This window comes from Peromyscus leucopus, chromosome 12 (assembly GCF_004664715.2).
Source record: "Peromyscus leucopus breed LL Stock chromosome 12, UCI_PerLeu_2.1, whole genome shotgun sequence".
NCBI lineage: Eukaryota > Metazoa > Chordata > Mammalia > Rodentia > Cricetidae > Peromyscus > Peromyscus leucopus.
The window spans coordinates 77799873-77818560 of NC_051073.1; the positions used below are offsets into that span (position 1 = coordinate 77799873).

The following is an 18688-nucleotide window of genomic DNA, read 5'->3' on the forward strand; positions in this document are numbered from 1 at the left end:
ATCAAACCTGTGGTGGCTCTGAGTGTTTCTGGCAGTTCTTGCCTATGTTGTCCTGCAGTCTCAGTTCTAAACATACAACACACACACTTTTCACCGCACATACAATCATGCAAAGTAGCATCCCTTGATACATCTCAGCTCAGATTCAAAATTATTCTTTTACTGTGCAGACAGTGTTTTTGGCTTATAGAAAGATATCAGTTTGGACTGTGTTGTATTAGAATGTGTGACTTTAAAGTTGCTATTTGAGTTACTGATTTCAGTTTCACAAAAAAAAAAAAAAACAAAAAACCACTTAATGAGTTTGGGCTTGGCATTAAAATAGTACTTCCAACAATTTCTAAAATGTCCATAAAGATACTTCTGCCATTTTGCAATATGCATTTATAGGAAGTAGTTCTCAGCATTGACAATTATAAAGTCAAAATATCAACTCTGAAAGATGTCTACGATTCTTTACATCACACGGTATCAACTATTCAGCTGATTCAATTCTTCATGTAAAAAAAAACATATCCATCTCAGTAGTATGTAAATTTGCTTGTCTCCAATAAGTGGTAAAATTATGTATCAAATAACTGCTTTAAAATAAAATTTATTATTAGTCAGTAAATGTTTTTGACTTATATACCAATTTTATGTGCTTATACAGCCAAAATCGCATAAAAAATTTTGGGTGAAAAGTGGTCAAGAGTGGAATAGTTGCCTGGTGTGGTGGCACACACCTTTAATTCCAGCACTTGGAAGGCAATGGTAGGCTAATTTCTTGAGTTCTGGGCCAGCATGGTATACAAATCAAGTTCCAGGATAGCCAGGATTACACAGTGAAACCCTGTCTTGAAAAAACAAGAAAATAAAACAATAACAACAAAAAAGTAGAATATTTTAAACCCTAACAGAGCTGGTAAGATGGCTCCTGGCTCAGGGGTTAAAGGATACAGGCCTGAGTTTGATCCTTGGTTCCCACAAGGTAGCAGGAGAGAATTGACTCTTCAGAGTTCTCCTTGATTTCCATACCCACAAAGTGCCTGTGAGCTCTTGTTTTTTCTCTCTCTCCCCTTCACCCCCCACACAAAAACGGATACATAAATAAGCAAAATTTAAGAAGTCCTGACATAAATGAATTCCTTAGGTAGAAGCTTAGACAAAATGTTTCCTTATCCCTGGAGGCCCCAGCAGATTCCACCAGAAAGTCTGATCTATAAAAAGACACAGCTAGGACAAACAAGAAGGAAGTCAAGGGTAGTGGTCACCCACCCACCAGGTACCTTTCATCCCCTTCTTCCAGGATCCAGACACATAAGTGCTGTGGGATGGTCTGTATGTCAAATGCTCTGATTGGTCAATAAATAAAACACTGATTGGCCAGTGGCCAGGCAGGAAGTACAGGCGGAACTAACAGAGAGGAGAACGGAGAGAACAGGAAGGCGGAAGGAGACATTGCCAGCCGCCGCCATAACAAGAAGCATGTGAAGACACTGGTAAGCTAAGAGCCACGTGGCAAGGTATAGATTAATGGAAATGGATTAATTTACGCTATAAGAACAGTTAGCAAGAAGCCTGCCACGGCCATACAGTTTGTAAGCAATATAAGTCTCTGTGTTTACTTGGTTGGGTCTGAGTGGCTGTGGGACTGGCGAGTGACAAAGATTTGTCCTGACTGTGGGCAAGGCAGGAAAACTCTAGCTACACATAAGTATTTACTAATCGATCAGGTGAATACTGTAGTACCTGCCAGGCACCGTTCTTTGGCAATAAAGCACAAGCCAAGACAAAGTGTCTGCCTTCTGGGAGCTAACTCTCTGTAGGCAATCTCCAGTGAGTTCCAATTTTATTTTACCCAAGTATCTATCTCTACCCATATAAGCCAGTAGGCAATAGTAACCAGGACAAGAGAAGACATATAACCTAGAAGGTCTAATCAGGCTAACAGGGAGACTCAAGATCCAAGACTAGAACACAGGTCCTCCCTCCTGCTCCTCCCAGAAAACAGCTTTGATTTCCCCCATGACCAGAGAATTCTCAAAAACCAAATGCCAGAGACATTTCTTCAAGCAACTCAAATGAAATCTACTAAGTCGGAAGCGCCAAGGTACCAAATGACTACAAAAATGGCCACAGAACAATGACCTCCAAGCATAATATTCCTTGTATCAAGTGCCACTCAGTTTCTGAAAGCTGTCCTTCTGAAGAAAAATAGTCCCCAAGCTCTCCAGGAAGACAGAGGTGGTCAGAATCAGCATGAGACCATTACTTGGCAAGTTAAAAAGAATCCTGAGCTGGTCTAGATAGAATTACCAACTCATTTCCTTCATATCTAGTATCGTCTTGGAGAAGTCTGCAGAACTCAGCCACAGTTTGTGAGCCTGTCCTTTTGGTTACAAACCGTCTGACATATTCAGACCCAGTGAAGTCTTGCAGAAGCTGGACACAGAAGCCCCCAGCAAATATCTTGCTAGCTCAAAATAGTATTACATGGCAGGTTTTTTTGGTTTTTGGGTTTTGGGGTTTTTTGTTGTTGTTGTTGCTTTTTGTTTTGTTTTTTTGGGGGGGGTTGTTTTTGTTTTTGTTTTTTTGGTTTTTCAAGACAGGGTTTCTCAGTGTAGTTTTTGGTGCCTGTCCTGGATCTCGCTCTGTAGACCAGGCTGGCCTTGAACTCACAGAGATCCGCCTGGCTCTTCCTCCCGAGTGCTGGGATTAAAGGTGTGCACCACCACTGCCCAGCCACATGGCAGTAATTTTAAAAGTCCTTGGCACTCACAGGCATACCAGTTTAGGAGCATTAGCACATGTGCCCCTGTCTAGAGACTGTCCTACAGAAAAAGGCAGGCAGAAAACAAAAGGAACCCTGGGATTCTGCTTGCTAGCAAAGAAGAGGGCAGGCAACCCGGAGGATGAGCAGTACCCCTTCCCACTATTTAACAACCCCACCCAGACCTCTGGGTGATGTTGTTGATCTTGGCAAGAACATAAAATGTGTTTGCATCAATTTTTAGACCCCAGGGCTTAGTCCAGATCTGTGTCATTTGCTAGGCCTCTGAAAGTAATTAAGTTACACTAGCAACATTTAGGTAAATTGTGGGGTCAAGACAGACACAGTACGTATCCTTTCCATGGACACCCATAAGACTCAAGATTGGGACAATAACACCAGGGCCCCCATTTGGCTTCACTGGTCAGAGCCAGGGACTGCCAGGTGTGCCTCCCAGCTGTCTAACTATTAATCTCCTTATAAAGTTTAAAGTTTATTTTCAACCACTTACTAGATTAAAATTTCTAAAACAAAAAATACACACCGTGTGTGTGTGTGTGTGTGTGTGTGTGTGTGTGTGTGTGTGTGTATGACAGAAAGGATCTCAATCTAGAGCCCAGGCTGGCCTCAAACTCACTGCAATCCTCCTGCTTCCTGAATGCTGGGTTTACAGTCAAGAACCACCATGTACACCTAATAGATCTCAATAAATGTTAAGGGGCTGGGGGCAAAGGGATGGCTCAGTTGGTAAAATGCTGGCCATACAAGCACAGAAGGCCTGAATTCTGCCACTGGTACCTACATAAAAAGCCAGTGTCACCCCACACCAGTAATCCCAGCACTTGGGAGCCACTGGCTAGTCAGTCTAAGCCCAAAGGACAAGCTCCAGTGCAGTAAGAAGCACTGTCTCCAAAGGGAGAGGGCAACAGAAGAAACTCAACACTGACCTCTGGCACACATGTGCATGGGTATACTCACAAACAACAAATAATAAGCAAACAAGCAAATACATAAGTGTCTGAGTGAATTCCACGGGGGCCTCGGGAAATGGCTCAGTGAGTAAGAAGAGCTTGCCACACAAGCATGAGGACCTGAGTTCAAATCCCCAGCACCCACACAAAATCCAGAAATGTCCATCCATCTGTAACTCCAGCTTGGGGGAGGAGGGCAAGAAGGGTAATCACTGGAATTTCCCGGTTGCCAGAGCAGCTCTAGACTCGGTGTCTAGAGACACGGCAACAGAGTGGTGAGAAAGCAGGGCACTTGACATCCTCTCCTAGCCTCCAAACGTGTGACAGCACATGCACTTGCACATACATGTGCACATACATGTGTACATACACCACACACCCACACAAACACACAAAAGAAAACACCACTGCCTGTCTCTTATCTGCAGTCTTTCTCCAGAACACTTAAGAAATGAACTCAAAAAATGGCATGCGTCTATACCACACGCATGTAACGGCTAAGCCCCATTAACTCTTCCTGTTTCCATAGTGCCTCCCATCTTTCTCATCTCGTCACCCCGACCTTTCCTCTCTCTCAGCACATCTTACCAAGATCTGGAGACCACCTTCTAAGTCCTACAAGGACTTCCGAAGACATAGGCTAGGTGTCCAAACCTAGAAACCTCAACGCTCCGCTCCTCGAACTCAAAAAAGAAAGTCATGACTCCAACCATCCCCCAACCACATCTCCTTATCTCCTCCTTTCCTTCCTCAGCTTACCTTCTTCAGCATTCTGTCTCCTGAACAACTCATCTACACAGTGCACTCATACTTGGAGATAAGCCCTTCTTTAACTCACTCTTTCTGCCTCAGCCTCCCTGATAAGCTATAATTATAGGTGTGTGCCACAACTAGCACCCATACATAATCTTAACCTTACTCAGAAATGAAACTTATTTGGGCCATGATTAAAGTAAACTATATGGCCAAGTATGATAGTGCATGCCCTTAATTTCAGCACTTGAAAGGCAGAGGCAGGAGGATCTCTGAGTTCTAGGACAGCCAGGGCTACCTTGTCTCAAAAAATAAACAAATAAGTAAAATATAGTCAACAAGATTACATCTCAAAACTGTATGTGTGTAAGTGTACTGCATATAACATCAATATAAATAACAGATACTAATTTTTATTTTGTATCATACTTTAGGGACAATCATTTACATTGAGTACAAGGTGAAGAAATATGTCTTTTTATTTTTTTTTGGTTTTTGATTTTTGGTTTTTGGAGACAGGGTTTCTCTGTGTAGCTTTGCGCCTTTCCTGGAACTCACTTGGTAGCCCAGGCTGGCCTCGAACTCACAGAGATCCGCCTGGCTCTGCCTCCAGAGTGCTGGGATTAAAGGCGTGCGCCACCACCGCCGGCTGAAATATGTCTTTTTTTACATGATTTCACCAAGGCCTATAATTAGTAAGGCGAAGAATCCTTAACTAGTAAATGATGTTATCTTGAATTCAGTCTAAATCCACATCCAAGGCAAAGTTCAGTGCAAAATGACGATGTCAAGACGTACTAACATGCTGATAACCATAGACCAGAGCATCTCAAGTGAAGGGGATTTAGGCTAACAAGTGGACTTCAGTAATGTCACAGATATTTTTGGTTGAGGTTAGTGGGCAGTTATGATGGTGGGAGCTGCTGACACCTAAGTAAAGATCACAAAATACACAGGACAGCCCCTAAAACAGCTGTGTAACTGAAAATGTCAATTGTGCCGGGGCTGAGAAATCCTATGTGAGAGGTTTCTCTAGTACTGGGCTAGAGGAATGAAGACCAGCAAACACTTCTCTCTCTGCCTCTTCTAGTCTTCTAGCTACCTTATCTAAATGGATCCCCTGCCATCTTTGGGGAAACCTTCAGCTCTCTTTTCCTCCCCTCTCTGAACTTTCAGACCCCAGAACGTATGTGCATGATGTATAAGGAGACAGGAAACACAACTGCTGAGTGAGAAAGCCAGGAAGTACAACCATGCATCCCCTCCAATGCAGTGGGGCAGCCCATTCACCCAAAGGAAACTTGCTTCTATTAGCTCTACCATTCAGGCCTGGCTAGCAAGCAACTTCCACTACCCACTGCCATCTGTGGTGACTCAAAACAGCATCCTCTCCAAGACAGAGACAATTTAGAGAGGGAGGGAGGGAGGCTGCCTTTAGATTTAAAAAGAAAAGAAATTTGCTTAAGTTTCAACATCTTTTATCATTAATAAACATTATCACTTAAATTTTCTTTTGTTTTTTCGAGACAGGGTTTCTCTGTGTAGTTTTGGTGCCTGTCCTGGATCTCACTCTGTAGACCAGGCTGGCCTCGAACTCACACTCACAGAAATCCGCCTGGCTCTGCCTCTCGAGCGCTGGGATTAAAGGCGTGTGCCACTGCCGCCGCCCAGCTCGCTTAAATATTTTTAATTAAAAAAATTCATATTCACATTTTTGCTCGTGACCCAAAAAACAGATGTTTAGCTGTAGCAGTAAAATCTTCCCGGACTACATGAAAAAGCCACGTGGATTTTCAAAAAAAAAAAAATGCATCTTCTTGTCTTGCTTTACAGAAAAGAAAAGAAAAAGAAAAAAAACTATAGCTCCCTCTAGATGTATTACAAAGTAGAAACGATGAACAAGACAGTATCAGGGAGACTCTTCTCCCTTTGGGCAGAGGGTGGCTGCTCCCGGAGACTCAAGTACTAACAGCTGGGAGAGGGCTCTAGCTCTTCTTCGCTCCGCACAGCAAGTAGTTCTCCACAAAACTTGATGCTGCTCTGCACCAGCCATCTCGACCAGGGTGTATGAGTCCGTTCTTTGAAGTCACTATCACACATCCAAAGTCGCTCGTCTCCTACAACCTGGACACTACTGGCCCCGATCTTAGTTACTCTCCAGCCCTGCACTAAATGTGATTCCTTCGTGGTCCTCCAAAGGACCCTGCTCCCAGGACCTTCCCAGGACCGCAATAGCCCGAGTGGGTGCACTGTCACCAGCTCCAGGCCTCAAGAGCAGTAGTACAGTCAGTCTCTCATGCAGATTCTAGATCTCCACCGAGCCACTGAAAGGCCACAAGGGGGATGTCGCCCCAGTTTCATACTCACTAAAACCATCTGAGCACACATTGGTCGGTGAAGCCGGGTGGCAGCACCAAGCCGGTGCCCAGGCCGGCTCACAGAAGCCAGGCGCCAGGCACTCCAGACTAGGGGTGGGCGGCGCAGGACCCAGCGCCATTGCTTGGGGCGAAGGCGGACTTCACTGCAACCAGCCCGAAGCACGTGCCGGGGCTCGCCGGTATCCCGGAGCCCAGGACAAAGTCTGCTCTCGCCCGCTCTGCAGCTCCAGCACCCGGCACCCGCGTCTGGGCAAGGCGGGCAGGGCTTGCGCGCGCCGCAAGCCAACTCCAGACCCCACCCGGATGCAGGCTCGGCCGCCCACGACTCCTGCGCGCACTCACCATTGTGGTTGACCCAGGTTGGCTTCAAGAGCTTCATTGTTCGGCCGCCGCCGGGCTGAGGCCAGAGCCGTGTCCCTCAGCGCGCCTGGGCCATGGAGCCGCCGCCGCTTCCTCCCGCGCCGCCTGCCCTCCGGCCGCCGCCCACCCTTGCCCTCAGCGCCACCGCGCCATCGCCGGCCCGCGCCCCCAGCCGCCGCCACAGCCGCCTCCTGCGCTCGGCCGCCGCCGCCGCCGCCACAGCCGCATCCCCTGCGCCGCTCCTCCTCCGGCGGCTCCGGGGCAACGCCGGAAGTCACGGCGCGCACCTGCCAAATCGCCCCGGCGGGAAACCGCTCCCTACGCGGACGGGGCCGCCTCAGCTCTTTGGCAGGCAGGGGGAGCGCGGGGCTACTCCGCTCTGGGTCTGGCACGGGCGCGGTCGCTGGTGAGGCTCCGTTGGGACGGGCTGGCAGAGCCTCGAGGTTCCACCCGGCGATGCGGGGCCACGGTAGTGTCCAGGTCTCTAGCCCTACCTCCGCCGCTCCGAGTCCAGCTTAGTAACTAACATCCGTCATCCCTCAACACGCGCTATTGGGCATCTCGCGAGCGCCATCCGGGCGGGCGCCAGCATGCAGCTAGCGGCAGGCGGCAGCGGCCCTGGTCTCTAACGGATGCAGAAAAGAGCTAGCCTGGTGGAGGGGTACAGGGGGGCAAGACGGACGCATGGATTGCGGCGTTTGTATAGACGTGAACACATAGGCCCGGCGGAGCAGCGAGCAGCCACACCGGCACAAGAGACACTTGGGCAAGGGCTGCAGGCCTGCACCGCAGCACCAACAGGAAACGGAACGCCAGCGGCAGGGACGCTGCGAAGCTTGCCGCGCTTGCCCGGGGCGGGGCTGCGTCGGGGGCGGGGCCAGAGGCGAGCTCGCCTCTCCGAATCCCGGACCGGAGAGTTCCGGGCCGCGGCCTGCCTGACCCTACCCGGTACGGCAAGTCGGACCGCCCAGGGGCGCGCTCCCGGAAGCCGCCCGCCTGCGGGTGGCGTGAAAAGCTATGGCTACCACGGTGATGCTGAGTGCTGCGCGGGCCCTGCGGCCGCGGAGCTGGTGAGTGCCGACGCGAGTGGCGAAAGTGCCCAGGGCGCGTGCGCGGGCTCTGCCCTGGCGCGGCTCTGGCACTTGCAGATTATTTCAGGGATAAACTGATCCTGTCTGTTGCAAATGATAATCTGAGCTGGGAATGTAGTTCAGTAGACAGATTACTTGCCTAACGAGTCTGAAGCCTAAGTAAGGCTCCTTCCTAGCGCCTCAAAAACATTGGGCGTGGAGGCACACGCCTGCAATCCCAGGGCTGTGGAAGTAGAGGCTAGATCAGAAATTCAAGGTCATCAATAGCTACGTAGCACGTGTAAACCCCAGGCTATGTTACACCCTAATTTAAAAAAAAAAAAAAAAAAAAAATCCTGCTAGAGCGAGTAGGGGCCCTCCCCAAAATGCGAAACGGAGTTTTGAAAAATCCTCACTTTGACCTTGCTGGCCTAATACAAGTGAGCTAGGCATGGTGGATCAGCCTAGGCAAGAGAATTGCCTTGAGTTCCGGGATATTCCGAATTACAGAGACTTTTGTCTGAAAAAAAGCAAAGTAAATACAAACGCCCTCCAGGTTTTGGGAGCCCTGTAGTTATGTGTATGTGCCTTCTCTTTCCCAGTCAGATCTTTATACATACCCTTCTCTCCTTCAGGATCCCTGGAATCTGCCACACACAGGCCAGACACACCCACCAGAGAGCTTCCTTGCTGTCCTTCTGGGATCTCATCCCCATGAGGTAAAATTCAATGTGACCCTTAGCTTTTGGAGTGTGAGGAACACATGTATGCATATAACCAAAACAAAGCAAGATTGCCCAACCTTTGGTTAGCAGATCAGTCTATCAAGCTAATAGTTAAATGTAGGTAGATGCCTCTGTCCTTGCAACAAGCTGTACTACGATAGCATGTATGTGTGGTAAAGTAGTTTAAATAAATAGCAGTTAGCTTTGAGGAGTTCTGTGTGTTTTAAAGGACACATCTTAACTTCTTTCTCTCCACAGGCTTTGCTCTTACCTGCTCAGCTCATCCTGATTCATTGAGCGGGAGGAAGGTTCAAAGACTAATAATAATAGTTCCTCTAGAAACTTTGGATACTTTCTTGGGACTTGATTTAGTTGGTTTTAATGCTAAAGGGTTTGCTGATTGTTTTTAAGATTTCTTTTTTATTTATGTGTATGTGCCTGTCATGTTTTCAGGTGCCCTAGATGGGGCTTACAGATCCCCTAGAATTACAGGCAGCTGTGAGCCCCAGGTGTGGGTGCTGGGAACCACAGTCCAGTCTTCTAAACTAGTAAGCACTCTTAACTGCTGAGCCATCTCTCCAGCCCCAGATTTGCTTGTTCCTAATGGCAAATTATGTCTGGGAGATGTGTTCCTAGAAGCAAACCAGATAATTGCCAAAGATTTAGGGCATGGAATTTTTTTTAAATGTGTTATGTTTGAGTGTATGGGTGTACATTGCATTCCTGATTATCGCAAAGGCCAGTAGAGGATGCCAGATCCCTTGGAACCGAAATTAATGGTGGTCGTGAGCCACCATGTGAGTGCTAGGAACTCTGCAAGAGTAAGAAGTGTTCTTAACCACTAAGCCATCTCCAACACCCCAGAAATTCGTAACAAATTCTGAGAAGTAAATAAAGACATAGCCAGTCACTTTTACTATCCTGTCTCTTTTATTCTTAAAGCATTTTTTTTAAATCACAAATTGATTTAAAATGTGAATGAGCTTTTAATCCATTTCAGTAAGTAAATTTTAGTTCAGTAAGTTCACTTCTCAGGGCAGTTTCAAGGTATCCCTGAGTCACAGACTGACACTTCCAAGCTAAGAATGTAGCTCAGTGCATTGAGTCCTTGCCTAGCATGCACAAAGCCTCCAGTTGAAGCCCCAGCACCATAGAACCAGGAGTGGTAGAAAATGACTATCCTGGCAGTCAGCAGGTAGAGACAGTAGGATCGGAGTTCAAGGACGTAGCCACCTAGCTCCGTGACTACACAGCTACTTCAAGGCAAGCCGGGGCTATGTGAGAATGTGTCTTTAAAAAAAAATTAACACTGCCACTTAGTAAATACGTGTAGATTTGTGCTGCTTCCCACAGTTGATAGGATCCCTGCAGTCCTCACGAAAACAGTGGGATAAAAACTGACTCTCACTAAGCTCGTGGAGTCAGGACTGTGGGCAACTCTTTCTTGTAGTGTATGGTACAAGTGTAAGGCACTTCCTTCAGCATCGTGTCTTGTCCTGGGATTGAAGTAGCACTGGGTGTCTGTTTCTTATCTACTAGAGCGGAACCTCTGCGAAAGAAGAAGAAGGTAGACCCTAAAAAGGATCAAGCAGCAAAGGATCGCTTGAAGAAGAGGATCCGAAAACTGGAAAAGGCCACCCAGGAACTGATTCCTATTGAAGATTTTATCACCCCAGTGAGATTCCTGGATAAATCACGGTAAAGGTTCTCCTCTAGGTTGACATCCTTAATGCAAAGGAATTCCCTCAAGTAGTTCTAGTTAAAGTTCCTGTCTGATGGGGACAGGTGAGTAGGGTTGACTTGGCCCTGGTTGGAGTCCTTTTCATCTTGATTGTGCTTTTTGGGAGTTTGGATCAGCTTTGCTCCGAGGGTCATGTTGTTCATGTCCATTAGTGTTGACTGTAACTCATGACATAGGCCTTGGCTCGTAGCTCTCACCCCTTCACCGCTGTAGAAACCTCTCAGCCTCTTCTACACATGTTCGTAGTTGGTGTGTGTTGCAGTTGTGTTGTGTGTAAGTTTAGCAGCCAGCTCATGCTTTCCTGAAAAAGTGAGCAGTTTACAAAGCCCTGCAAGGTGGGAAGCACTGGTGCTTTGTGGTGTTCTGGTACTAAACAGGCTCTTGTCTCTGAGATTTGGGTGTTTGTTCCACTTTTCTTCTATTCCCCTCTCAACAAAAGGAGGCTTTGCCTGCGGCAGAAACAGCGGCACCGTAGTTCTCTCAGAGTGTGCTCTTTCTCTGGCAGACAACTGCTGTCATGCTCTACACTGTGTTCTTTTTCTTTCTTTTCTTAAGATTTATTTTTATTTATGTGTACTTGGGGTGTGCTGTGTGCTCATGTGGCTGCAGGTGCCCTAGTGGCCAGGAGAGGGCAGCAGACCCTCTAGAGATGGAGTTACAAGCAACTGTGAGCCACTTAATTCTGGTACTGCTGTGAAAGAAAGTCTGGTCCCTAAGAACAGTAAATGCTCTTAACCTCTGAGTCATCTCTCCAGCCCTAACTTTGCATTCTTAATTTACCCCCAGATATACTATTTTTCTGAGCCCTGGTTGTGCCTGCTAGTAGGGCAGTGAAGTCATGTGTGGTCACATTGTCCTCTGCAGCAGGGTCAGTCAGTCATGTGTGGTCACATTGTCCTCTGCAGCAGGGTCAGTCAGTCAGTCCTGTGTGGTCACATTGTCCTCTGCAGCAGGGTCAGTCAGTCAGTCCTGTGTGGTCACATTGTCCTCTGCAGCAGGGTCAGTCAGTCAGTCCTGGGTGGTCACATTGTCCTCTGCAGCAGGGTCAGTCAGTCAGTCCTGTGTGGTCACATTGTCCTCTGCAGCAGGGTCAGTCAGTCAGTCCTGTGTGGTCACATTGTCCTCTGCAGCAGGGTCAGTCAGTCAGTCCTGTGTGGTCACATTGTCCTCTGCAGCAGGGTCAGTCAGTCAGTCCTGTGTGGTCACATTGTCCTCTGCAGCAGGGTCAGTCAGTCAGTCCTGTGTGGTCACATTGTCCTCTGCAGCAGGGTCAGTCAGTCAGTCCTGTGTGGTCACATTGTCCTCTGCAGCAGGGTCAGTCAGTCAGTCCTGTGTGGTCACATTGTCCTCTGCAGCAGGGTCAGTCAGTCAGTCCTGTGTGGTCACATTGTCCTCTGCAGCAGGGTCAGTCAGTCCTGTGTGGTCACATTGTCCTCTGCAGCAGGGTCAGTCAGTCCTGTGTGGTCACATTGTCCTCTGCAGCAGGGTCAGTCAGTCAGTCCTGTGTGGTCACGTTGTCCTCTGCAGCAGGGTCAGTCAGTCCTGTGTGGTCACATTGTCCTCTGCAGCAGGGTCAGTCAGTCCTGTGTGGTCACATTGTCCTCTGCAGCAGGGTCAGTCAGTCAGTCCTGTGTGGTCACATTGTCCTCTGCAGCAGGGTCAGTCAGTCCTGTGTGGTCACATTGTCCTCTACAGCAGGGTCAGTCAGTCCTGTGTGGTCACATTGTCCTCTGCAGCAGGGTCAGTCAGTCCTGTGTGGTCACGTTGTCCTCTGCAGCAGGGTCAGTCAGTCCTGTGTGGTCACATTGTCCTCTGCAGGGTCAGTCAGTCCTGTGTGGTCACATTGTCCTCTGCAGCAGGGTCAGTTAGTCAGTCCTGTGTGGTCACATTGTCCTCTGCAGCAGGGTCAGTCAGTCAGTCCTGTGTGGTCACATTGTCCTCTGCAGCAGGGTCAGTCAGTCAGTCCTGTGTGGTCACATTGTCCTCTGCAGCAGGGTCAGTCAGTCAGTCATGTGTGGTCACATTGTCCTCTGCAGCAGGGTCAGTCAGTCAGTCATGTGTGGTCACATTGTCCTCTGCAGCAGCGTCAGTCAGTCAGTCATGTGTGGTCACGTTGTCCTCTGCAGCAGGGTCAGTCAGTCCTGTGTGGTCACGTTGTCCTCTGCAGCAGGGTCAGTCAGTCAGTCCTGTGTGGTCACGTTGTCCTCTGCAGCAGCGTCAGTCAGTCAGTCCTGTGTGGTCACATTGTCCTCTGCAGCAGGGTCAGTCAGTCAGTCCTGTGTGGTCACGTTGTCCTCTGCAGCAGGGTCAGTCAGTCCTGTGTGGTCACATTGTCCTCTGCAGCAGGGTCAGTCAGTCCTGTGTGGTCACATTGTCCTCTGCAGCAGGGTCAGTCAGTCAGTCCTGTGTGGTCACATTGTCCTCTGCAGCAGGGTCAGTCAGTCCTGTGTGGTCACATTGTCCTCTACAGCAGGGTCAGTCAGTCCTGTGTGGTCACATTGTCCTCTGCAGCAGGGTCAGTCAGTCCTGTGTGGTCACGTTGTCCTCTGCAGCAGGGTCAGTCAGTCCTGTGTGGTCACATTGTCCTCTGCAGGGTCAGTCAGTCCTGTGTGGTCACATTGTCCTCTGCAGCAGGGTCAGTTAGTCAGTCCTGTGTGGTCACATTGTCCTCTGCAGCAGGGTCAGTCAGTCAGTCCTGTGTGTCACATTGTCCTCTGCAGCAGGGTCAGTCAGTCAGTCCTGTGTGGTCACATTGTCCTCTGCAGCAGGGTCAGTCAGTCAGTCATGTGTGGTCACATTGTCCTCTGCAGCAGGGTCAGTACTCCTCAGCCTCACATCTTTGGACTTGTGTGTTCACAGACAACGACTCCAGGAAGAGCTTTCTTCCGAGGAGAGCGAGCAAAGAGCTCTTCTGCTGAAGAGGTGGGCACTCTACAAGCAGCAGGAACACGAGGCAGAGAGGGAAGCCATCAGAGCCATGCTGGAAGCCCAGCAGGAAGCACTTCAGGAACTGAAGCTTGAGTCTCCAGAGCTCTACGCTGAGGCCATAAAGCGGGACCCCAGCCTATTCCCCTTTGAGAAAGAAGGGCCACATCACACGCCACCAGTCTCTGACTACCAGGCCCCTGAAGGCAGGTACAATGACATCACCAAGGTGTACACGCAAATAGAATTCAAAAGATAGAACTGAAACTGCTGTCCTCAGAAGATGCTGGCCCCGGAGTCGGAGCAGTGAGCTGCAGTCTGTTTTCGACAGATGATGCATCCTGGGAACAAATAAAATGTAATCACAAGCACCTCTGCCCTTTATTTCGGTCTAAATAATTCACCTAAGTTGGGTGGGGTTTTCAGACGCTGGAAAGACAACACTGACCCTCCAGTGGGGAAAACGTGGCTTAAAAATAAAAAGTTTAGTTGCATTCTGAACTACTTACAGAAGACACAAAATAATCCAGAGGACCAGAGGTGAAACTTATGCCGGGTTTTGCCCGTTGGGCAGGTGTGCCAGAAGCTGGACCTTGCTGTGGGATAGCTGCAGAGTTTCCGGGTTTTAAGGTCAGGAGGTGGCCTTTAGAGAGTGGAACAAGCTAGGAACGTGTTAGCGACAGCTGCTCTGGCCTCCAGAAGAGGACGAGACCCGGCTGAGACGATTGCAGTTACTATGATTCTTCTGAAATGATTCCTGTAATCCCAGCACTGGGAAGACAGAAGCAAAAAGAAGTTTAAGGCTAGCCTAAAGGAACAGTGTGAGACCCTGTCTCCTAAACAAAACCAAAACTTGGAACTAGTGAATGTAGTACTTTGTTCCAGCTGCCGTAACAAAATACCATAGCATGGGCAGCTCACACAATGGAAACATTTTCTAGAACTCCCCACACTCAGGTCTTAGTATGCTTGACCTCTCCTGCGGCCACCCCTTTGGTTTGCTGGTGGCCTCCTTGTCTTCACAGATGTTTTTCAGTCCTTGTTTATCAGATTATGAAGGCACTATGCATGCTGCCGTGCAGCAAATGTAATCGTCTCATTTTAGCCTGATTACCTCCCTAAACCCCCTGCTCCCACATCCTGAGGTGCTGGGGGCAAAGGCTTCAACATGAAATTTAGTGAGAAGGTTTTGGCCAGTAGTACAAGCCCAGTAGCAGTGGCGTGCCATTTTTCCTAGTGACTCTCAGTGCCACTGCAGAAAGACTTTGGCTTTTAATGAGACAGGAACTTGTGTTTGAATATGAATTTAGATTATTGAGGGCTGGCGATACAACTTTGTGGTGGTTTGTCTAGCACATGTGAGGGTCTGGCTTTGACTCCAGCATCACATACCAGAAAAGTTTCTTTTTGTTTATTGTGGCAAAAGACAAAATTTACTCTCTTGACCAGTTCCTGCAGATTCAGTGGTATATTTGTGTGTTTATAGTGTATAATCTACTGAGTATATTTATAATGCTATCTGTGTATTTCCAGGACTTTGCATTATGAAACAGAAAACTACACCTATTAAAGAACTCCCACCACTATGGCACATGACTGTAGTTCCAGCTACTTGGGAGATGGAGGCAAAGGGATCTCAAATTTGGGGCTAACCAGGGCTATATCACGAAACTTACCCATTCCTCTATTCTCCCAGCCTAACCCCCGCCCATTCTTTCTGTCGTATCAGACGACTCATATGCTTCACATAAGTGAAATCAGCGTTGATCTCTGCCTAGCCTGATTTCTCTAAGCATATTCCCTCTGTTTTTTAATTTTTTAAAAGACTACCCAAAGCGGGCTCAACTGATCCTCCTGCCTCAGCCTCCCAAGTAACTGCTTCCTTGGGTGTGCCACCACACACACACTGCTGGTTTTTCTTTCCCTTCTCGGGTAGTGTGGGGTTCAGACCAGGTCTCACTGTTGTAACTCAGCTGGCCTGATCCCTCCTCACTTGTTTCGTTTTCTGTAAGGTGATGAGTTGGATGAATAAAGCATATTTTGTTTATCCATTCATCTTGTTGCTTCTGAGGTTTAGCTGTCAGGAACGCCGCTGCTCCAGTCATAGGTGGACAGAGCTCTTCCAGACCTTCCTTTAAATTCCCTTTGGAGGGAGAAGTGCTGGAGAGGAAAGCAATGGCTTTGGTGGAGCTGTGGTGGCGCACACGCCTTCAGTCCAGCGCTGGGGAGGCAGAGGCAGGCGGGTGGATCTCTGAGTTCAAGACCAGTCTACAGCAAGATCCAGGACAGGACAACCAGGGCTACACAGAGAAATCCCATCTCCAAAAACAAAAATGAGGGGAGGGGAAATGATGACTTTGAACATGCCAAGAAAGTGTTCTACCGCCTAACTATGCCTCCAGCCCTCCTGCTCTAATTTTTTTTGAGTTTATTGCCAGAAAGGAAATTGCTGTTTGTATGATAATTCCATTCATTTTGCTTTTTTTTTTTTGGTTTTTCGAGACAGGGTTTTTCTGTATAGCTTGCGCCTTTCCTGGAACTCACTTGGTAGCCCAGGCTGGCTTCAAACTCACAGAGATCCGCCTGGCTCTGCCTTCCAAGTGCTGGGATTAAAGGTGTGTAACACCATCACCCAGCTATTGGAGGTTTTTGCTCTTCTAGGGGGCCTGCCACCCAGCTCCCAAATAAATCACACACAGAGTCATATTATAACTTATGAATGCCCAGCCTTAGTTTGGCTTAGTTTCTAGCCAGCTTTTCTATATTTTAGATTATTCCATCTACCTTTGCCTCTGGGCTTTTTCTTTTCTATTCCCAAATACCTCTCTTTGTTTCTTACTCTATGGCTTGCTGTATAGCTGGGTGGCTGGGTGGCTAGCCTCTGGAGTCCTCCTTCTCTGGCTCCTTCTACATTTCTCCTCCCAGATTTCTCCCTCTATCTATCCTCTCTGCCTGCCAGCCCCACCTATCCTTTCTCCTGCCTCACTATTGGCTGTTCAGTTCTTGATTAGACCATCAGATGTTTTACACAGGCAAAGTAACACAACTTCACAGAGTTAAACAAATGCAACATAAACAAAAGTAACACACCTTAAATTATTCTACTACAGGTAATAGCTTTCAGCACAATAGTCTTTTTTTTTTTTAATGAATATGGTGTTTTCCCTTCATGCATGTTTGTGCATCACTACATTTATGCCTAGTGCCTACATCCATAATTCCTCTGGAACTGGAGTTACAGGTGGCTGTGAGCCATTAGTGGATGCTGGGAATGGAACCTAGATACCTACAAAGACAAGTGCTCTTAACCACTGATCTATCTTTCCAGGATTAATAATCTTTTGATGTAAGAAAATTTAAATTTACATGAAACTCAGTTTATCTTTTTCTTTCAACATCAGTGACTATGGTTAAGTTTTGGTTTGTTTGGGGTTTTATTGTTTTCTTTTTTGATTTTGGTTTGGTTTGGGTCTGGGTGTTTGGTTGGTAGGTTGGTTGGTTTGGTTTGATTTATTTTGGGGACAGGGACTTACTCTAGCCCAAATTGGCCTGAATCTCGTTACATAACCTAGGCCAGCCCCAAACTACCTATCATCCTGCCTCGCTGGGGAGGTAGGATCACAGGTATGAGCCACTGTGCTCAGCTAATCTGACTGTTATTACATAGCATATATAACATGGCCAAGCTGGGAAATTGACTCAGCAGAAAAAGCACACGCCCCCTAAGATTAAGGGCTGGAGTTTGGATCCCCAACAGCTCAGAGGAAAAACAGATGTCTGTAGTCCCAGCAAACAGAAGGTGGAGACACAGAATGCCCAGAGCAAGCTGGCCAGCCACACTAGCCAAAATGGCAATTGGCAAATTATACAGGAGGCCTGGCCTCATGTGTAAGGTGGAAAGAGATTAAGGAAGATGCCTGCTGTCAACCATGAACCTTCACACACATGTGAACACGTGTGGATGCATGTACATACACATAAACAAAAAACTATAAATTAAAAAATATATATAATAAAATATATGGTAATTATTGCCCCTGTGTACAGTTTCAGGTTTTACATTTAGTTCTTTAATCCATTTTGAATTTATGTTTTTCTTTCTTCAGTTTAAGTAACATTGTATGTTATGGCTAAAGGAACTCCCATTTTATACAAGGCATACTCACCAACCATTTGTCTCTGACTCCAGTGCCTACAAGATAAGTTCCCAGTAACCCTGACTCCGTGACCTTACCCAGAAATGTACAGCTGTGACTATCTACTTGTTATGATAGGACTAACTGCTTTTTGGCTTCTGTAACTTGCTTTTGAAGACACCCAAAGATAGTTTTGAGGTGCGTTAACCACTTCTCTTGGCAGACCAGACCAGTTTTTTGCTTCCTTGCATAGATATTGAAGGTCTTCATGAGGTTTTCCCCTTTAAAAGTCCTTTTCAGCACTTGGGAGGCAGAGGCAGGTGATCTCTGAGTTTGAGGCCAGCCTGGTCTACAGAGTGAGTTCCAGGACAGACAGGGCTACCCAGGGAAACCCTGTCTCAAAAAAGAAGAAGGAGATTATTTAGCCAGGCAGGCCTGATGGTACACGCCTTTAATCCCAGCACTCAGGAGGCAGAGGCAGATAGATCTCTGAGTTCAAGGCCGGCCTGATCTGCAGAGTTGAGTTCCAGGACAGCCAGGGCTACACAGAAAAACCCTGTCTCCAAAAAAAAAATCCTTTCCGATACCTCTCCCTCACAACAATCTCAAATTTGGCTCAGAGACTGTACATCCCGCTAACAGCTAATCAATAAATCTTTTAAGTATAATTGTATGGAGTGTGTGGTCTTTTCCAGGGGTCACAAACTCTGTAACAAAACTTTGAAATGTTCACAAAGGTCCACTTACTTTTTTTAAAAAAGCTCTCTCTCAAGAGGCAGGTAGGCCTGCAGCGGCAGCCAGCAGAGGTAGACTGACCCGGCAGAGGCAGGCAGGCCCGGAGTGGAGGCAGGCAGGCACAGCAGGCGGCGGCCGAAAC

General features: G+C 47.6%; 2 protein-coding genes across 3 annotated transcripts in view; one reads left to right on the forward strand and one right to left on the reverse strand.

Annotated features, from left to right (window-relative positions):
- Positions 1–7963, reverse strand: part of LOC114681010 (protein HIRA) — an 88805-nt gene extending 80842 nt beyond the window's left edge. The window contains exon 1 of one of the 2 annotated variants that reach the window (XM_028854196.2): positions 7197–7963. In XM_028854196.2, the coding sequence (XP_028710029.1) occupies positions 7197–7233 (37 nt within the window). In that variant the 5' untranslated portion in view covers positions 7234–7963. The remainder of the gene's footprint in view (positions 1–7196) is intronic. The other variant, XM_028854198.2, reaches the window with a different exon arrangement.
- Positions 7964–8128: 165 nt separating this feature from the next.
- Mrpl40 (mitochondrial ribosomal protein L40) lies at positions 8129–14169 on the forward strand. Its single transcript, XM_028854201.2, has 4 exons — positions 8129–8284; positions 8920–9003; positions 10549–10707; positions 13610–14169. The coding sequence occupies exons 1-4, from the start codon at positions 8232–8234 to the stop codon at positions 13932–13934; spliced, it is 621 nt and encodes a 206-aa protein (XP_028710034.1). The 5' UTR covers positions 8129–8231; the 3' UTR covers positions 13935–14169.
- The last annotated feature ends 4519 nt before the right edge of the window (positions 14170–18688 follow it).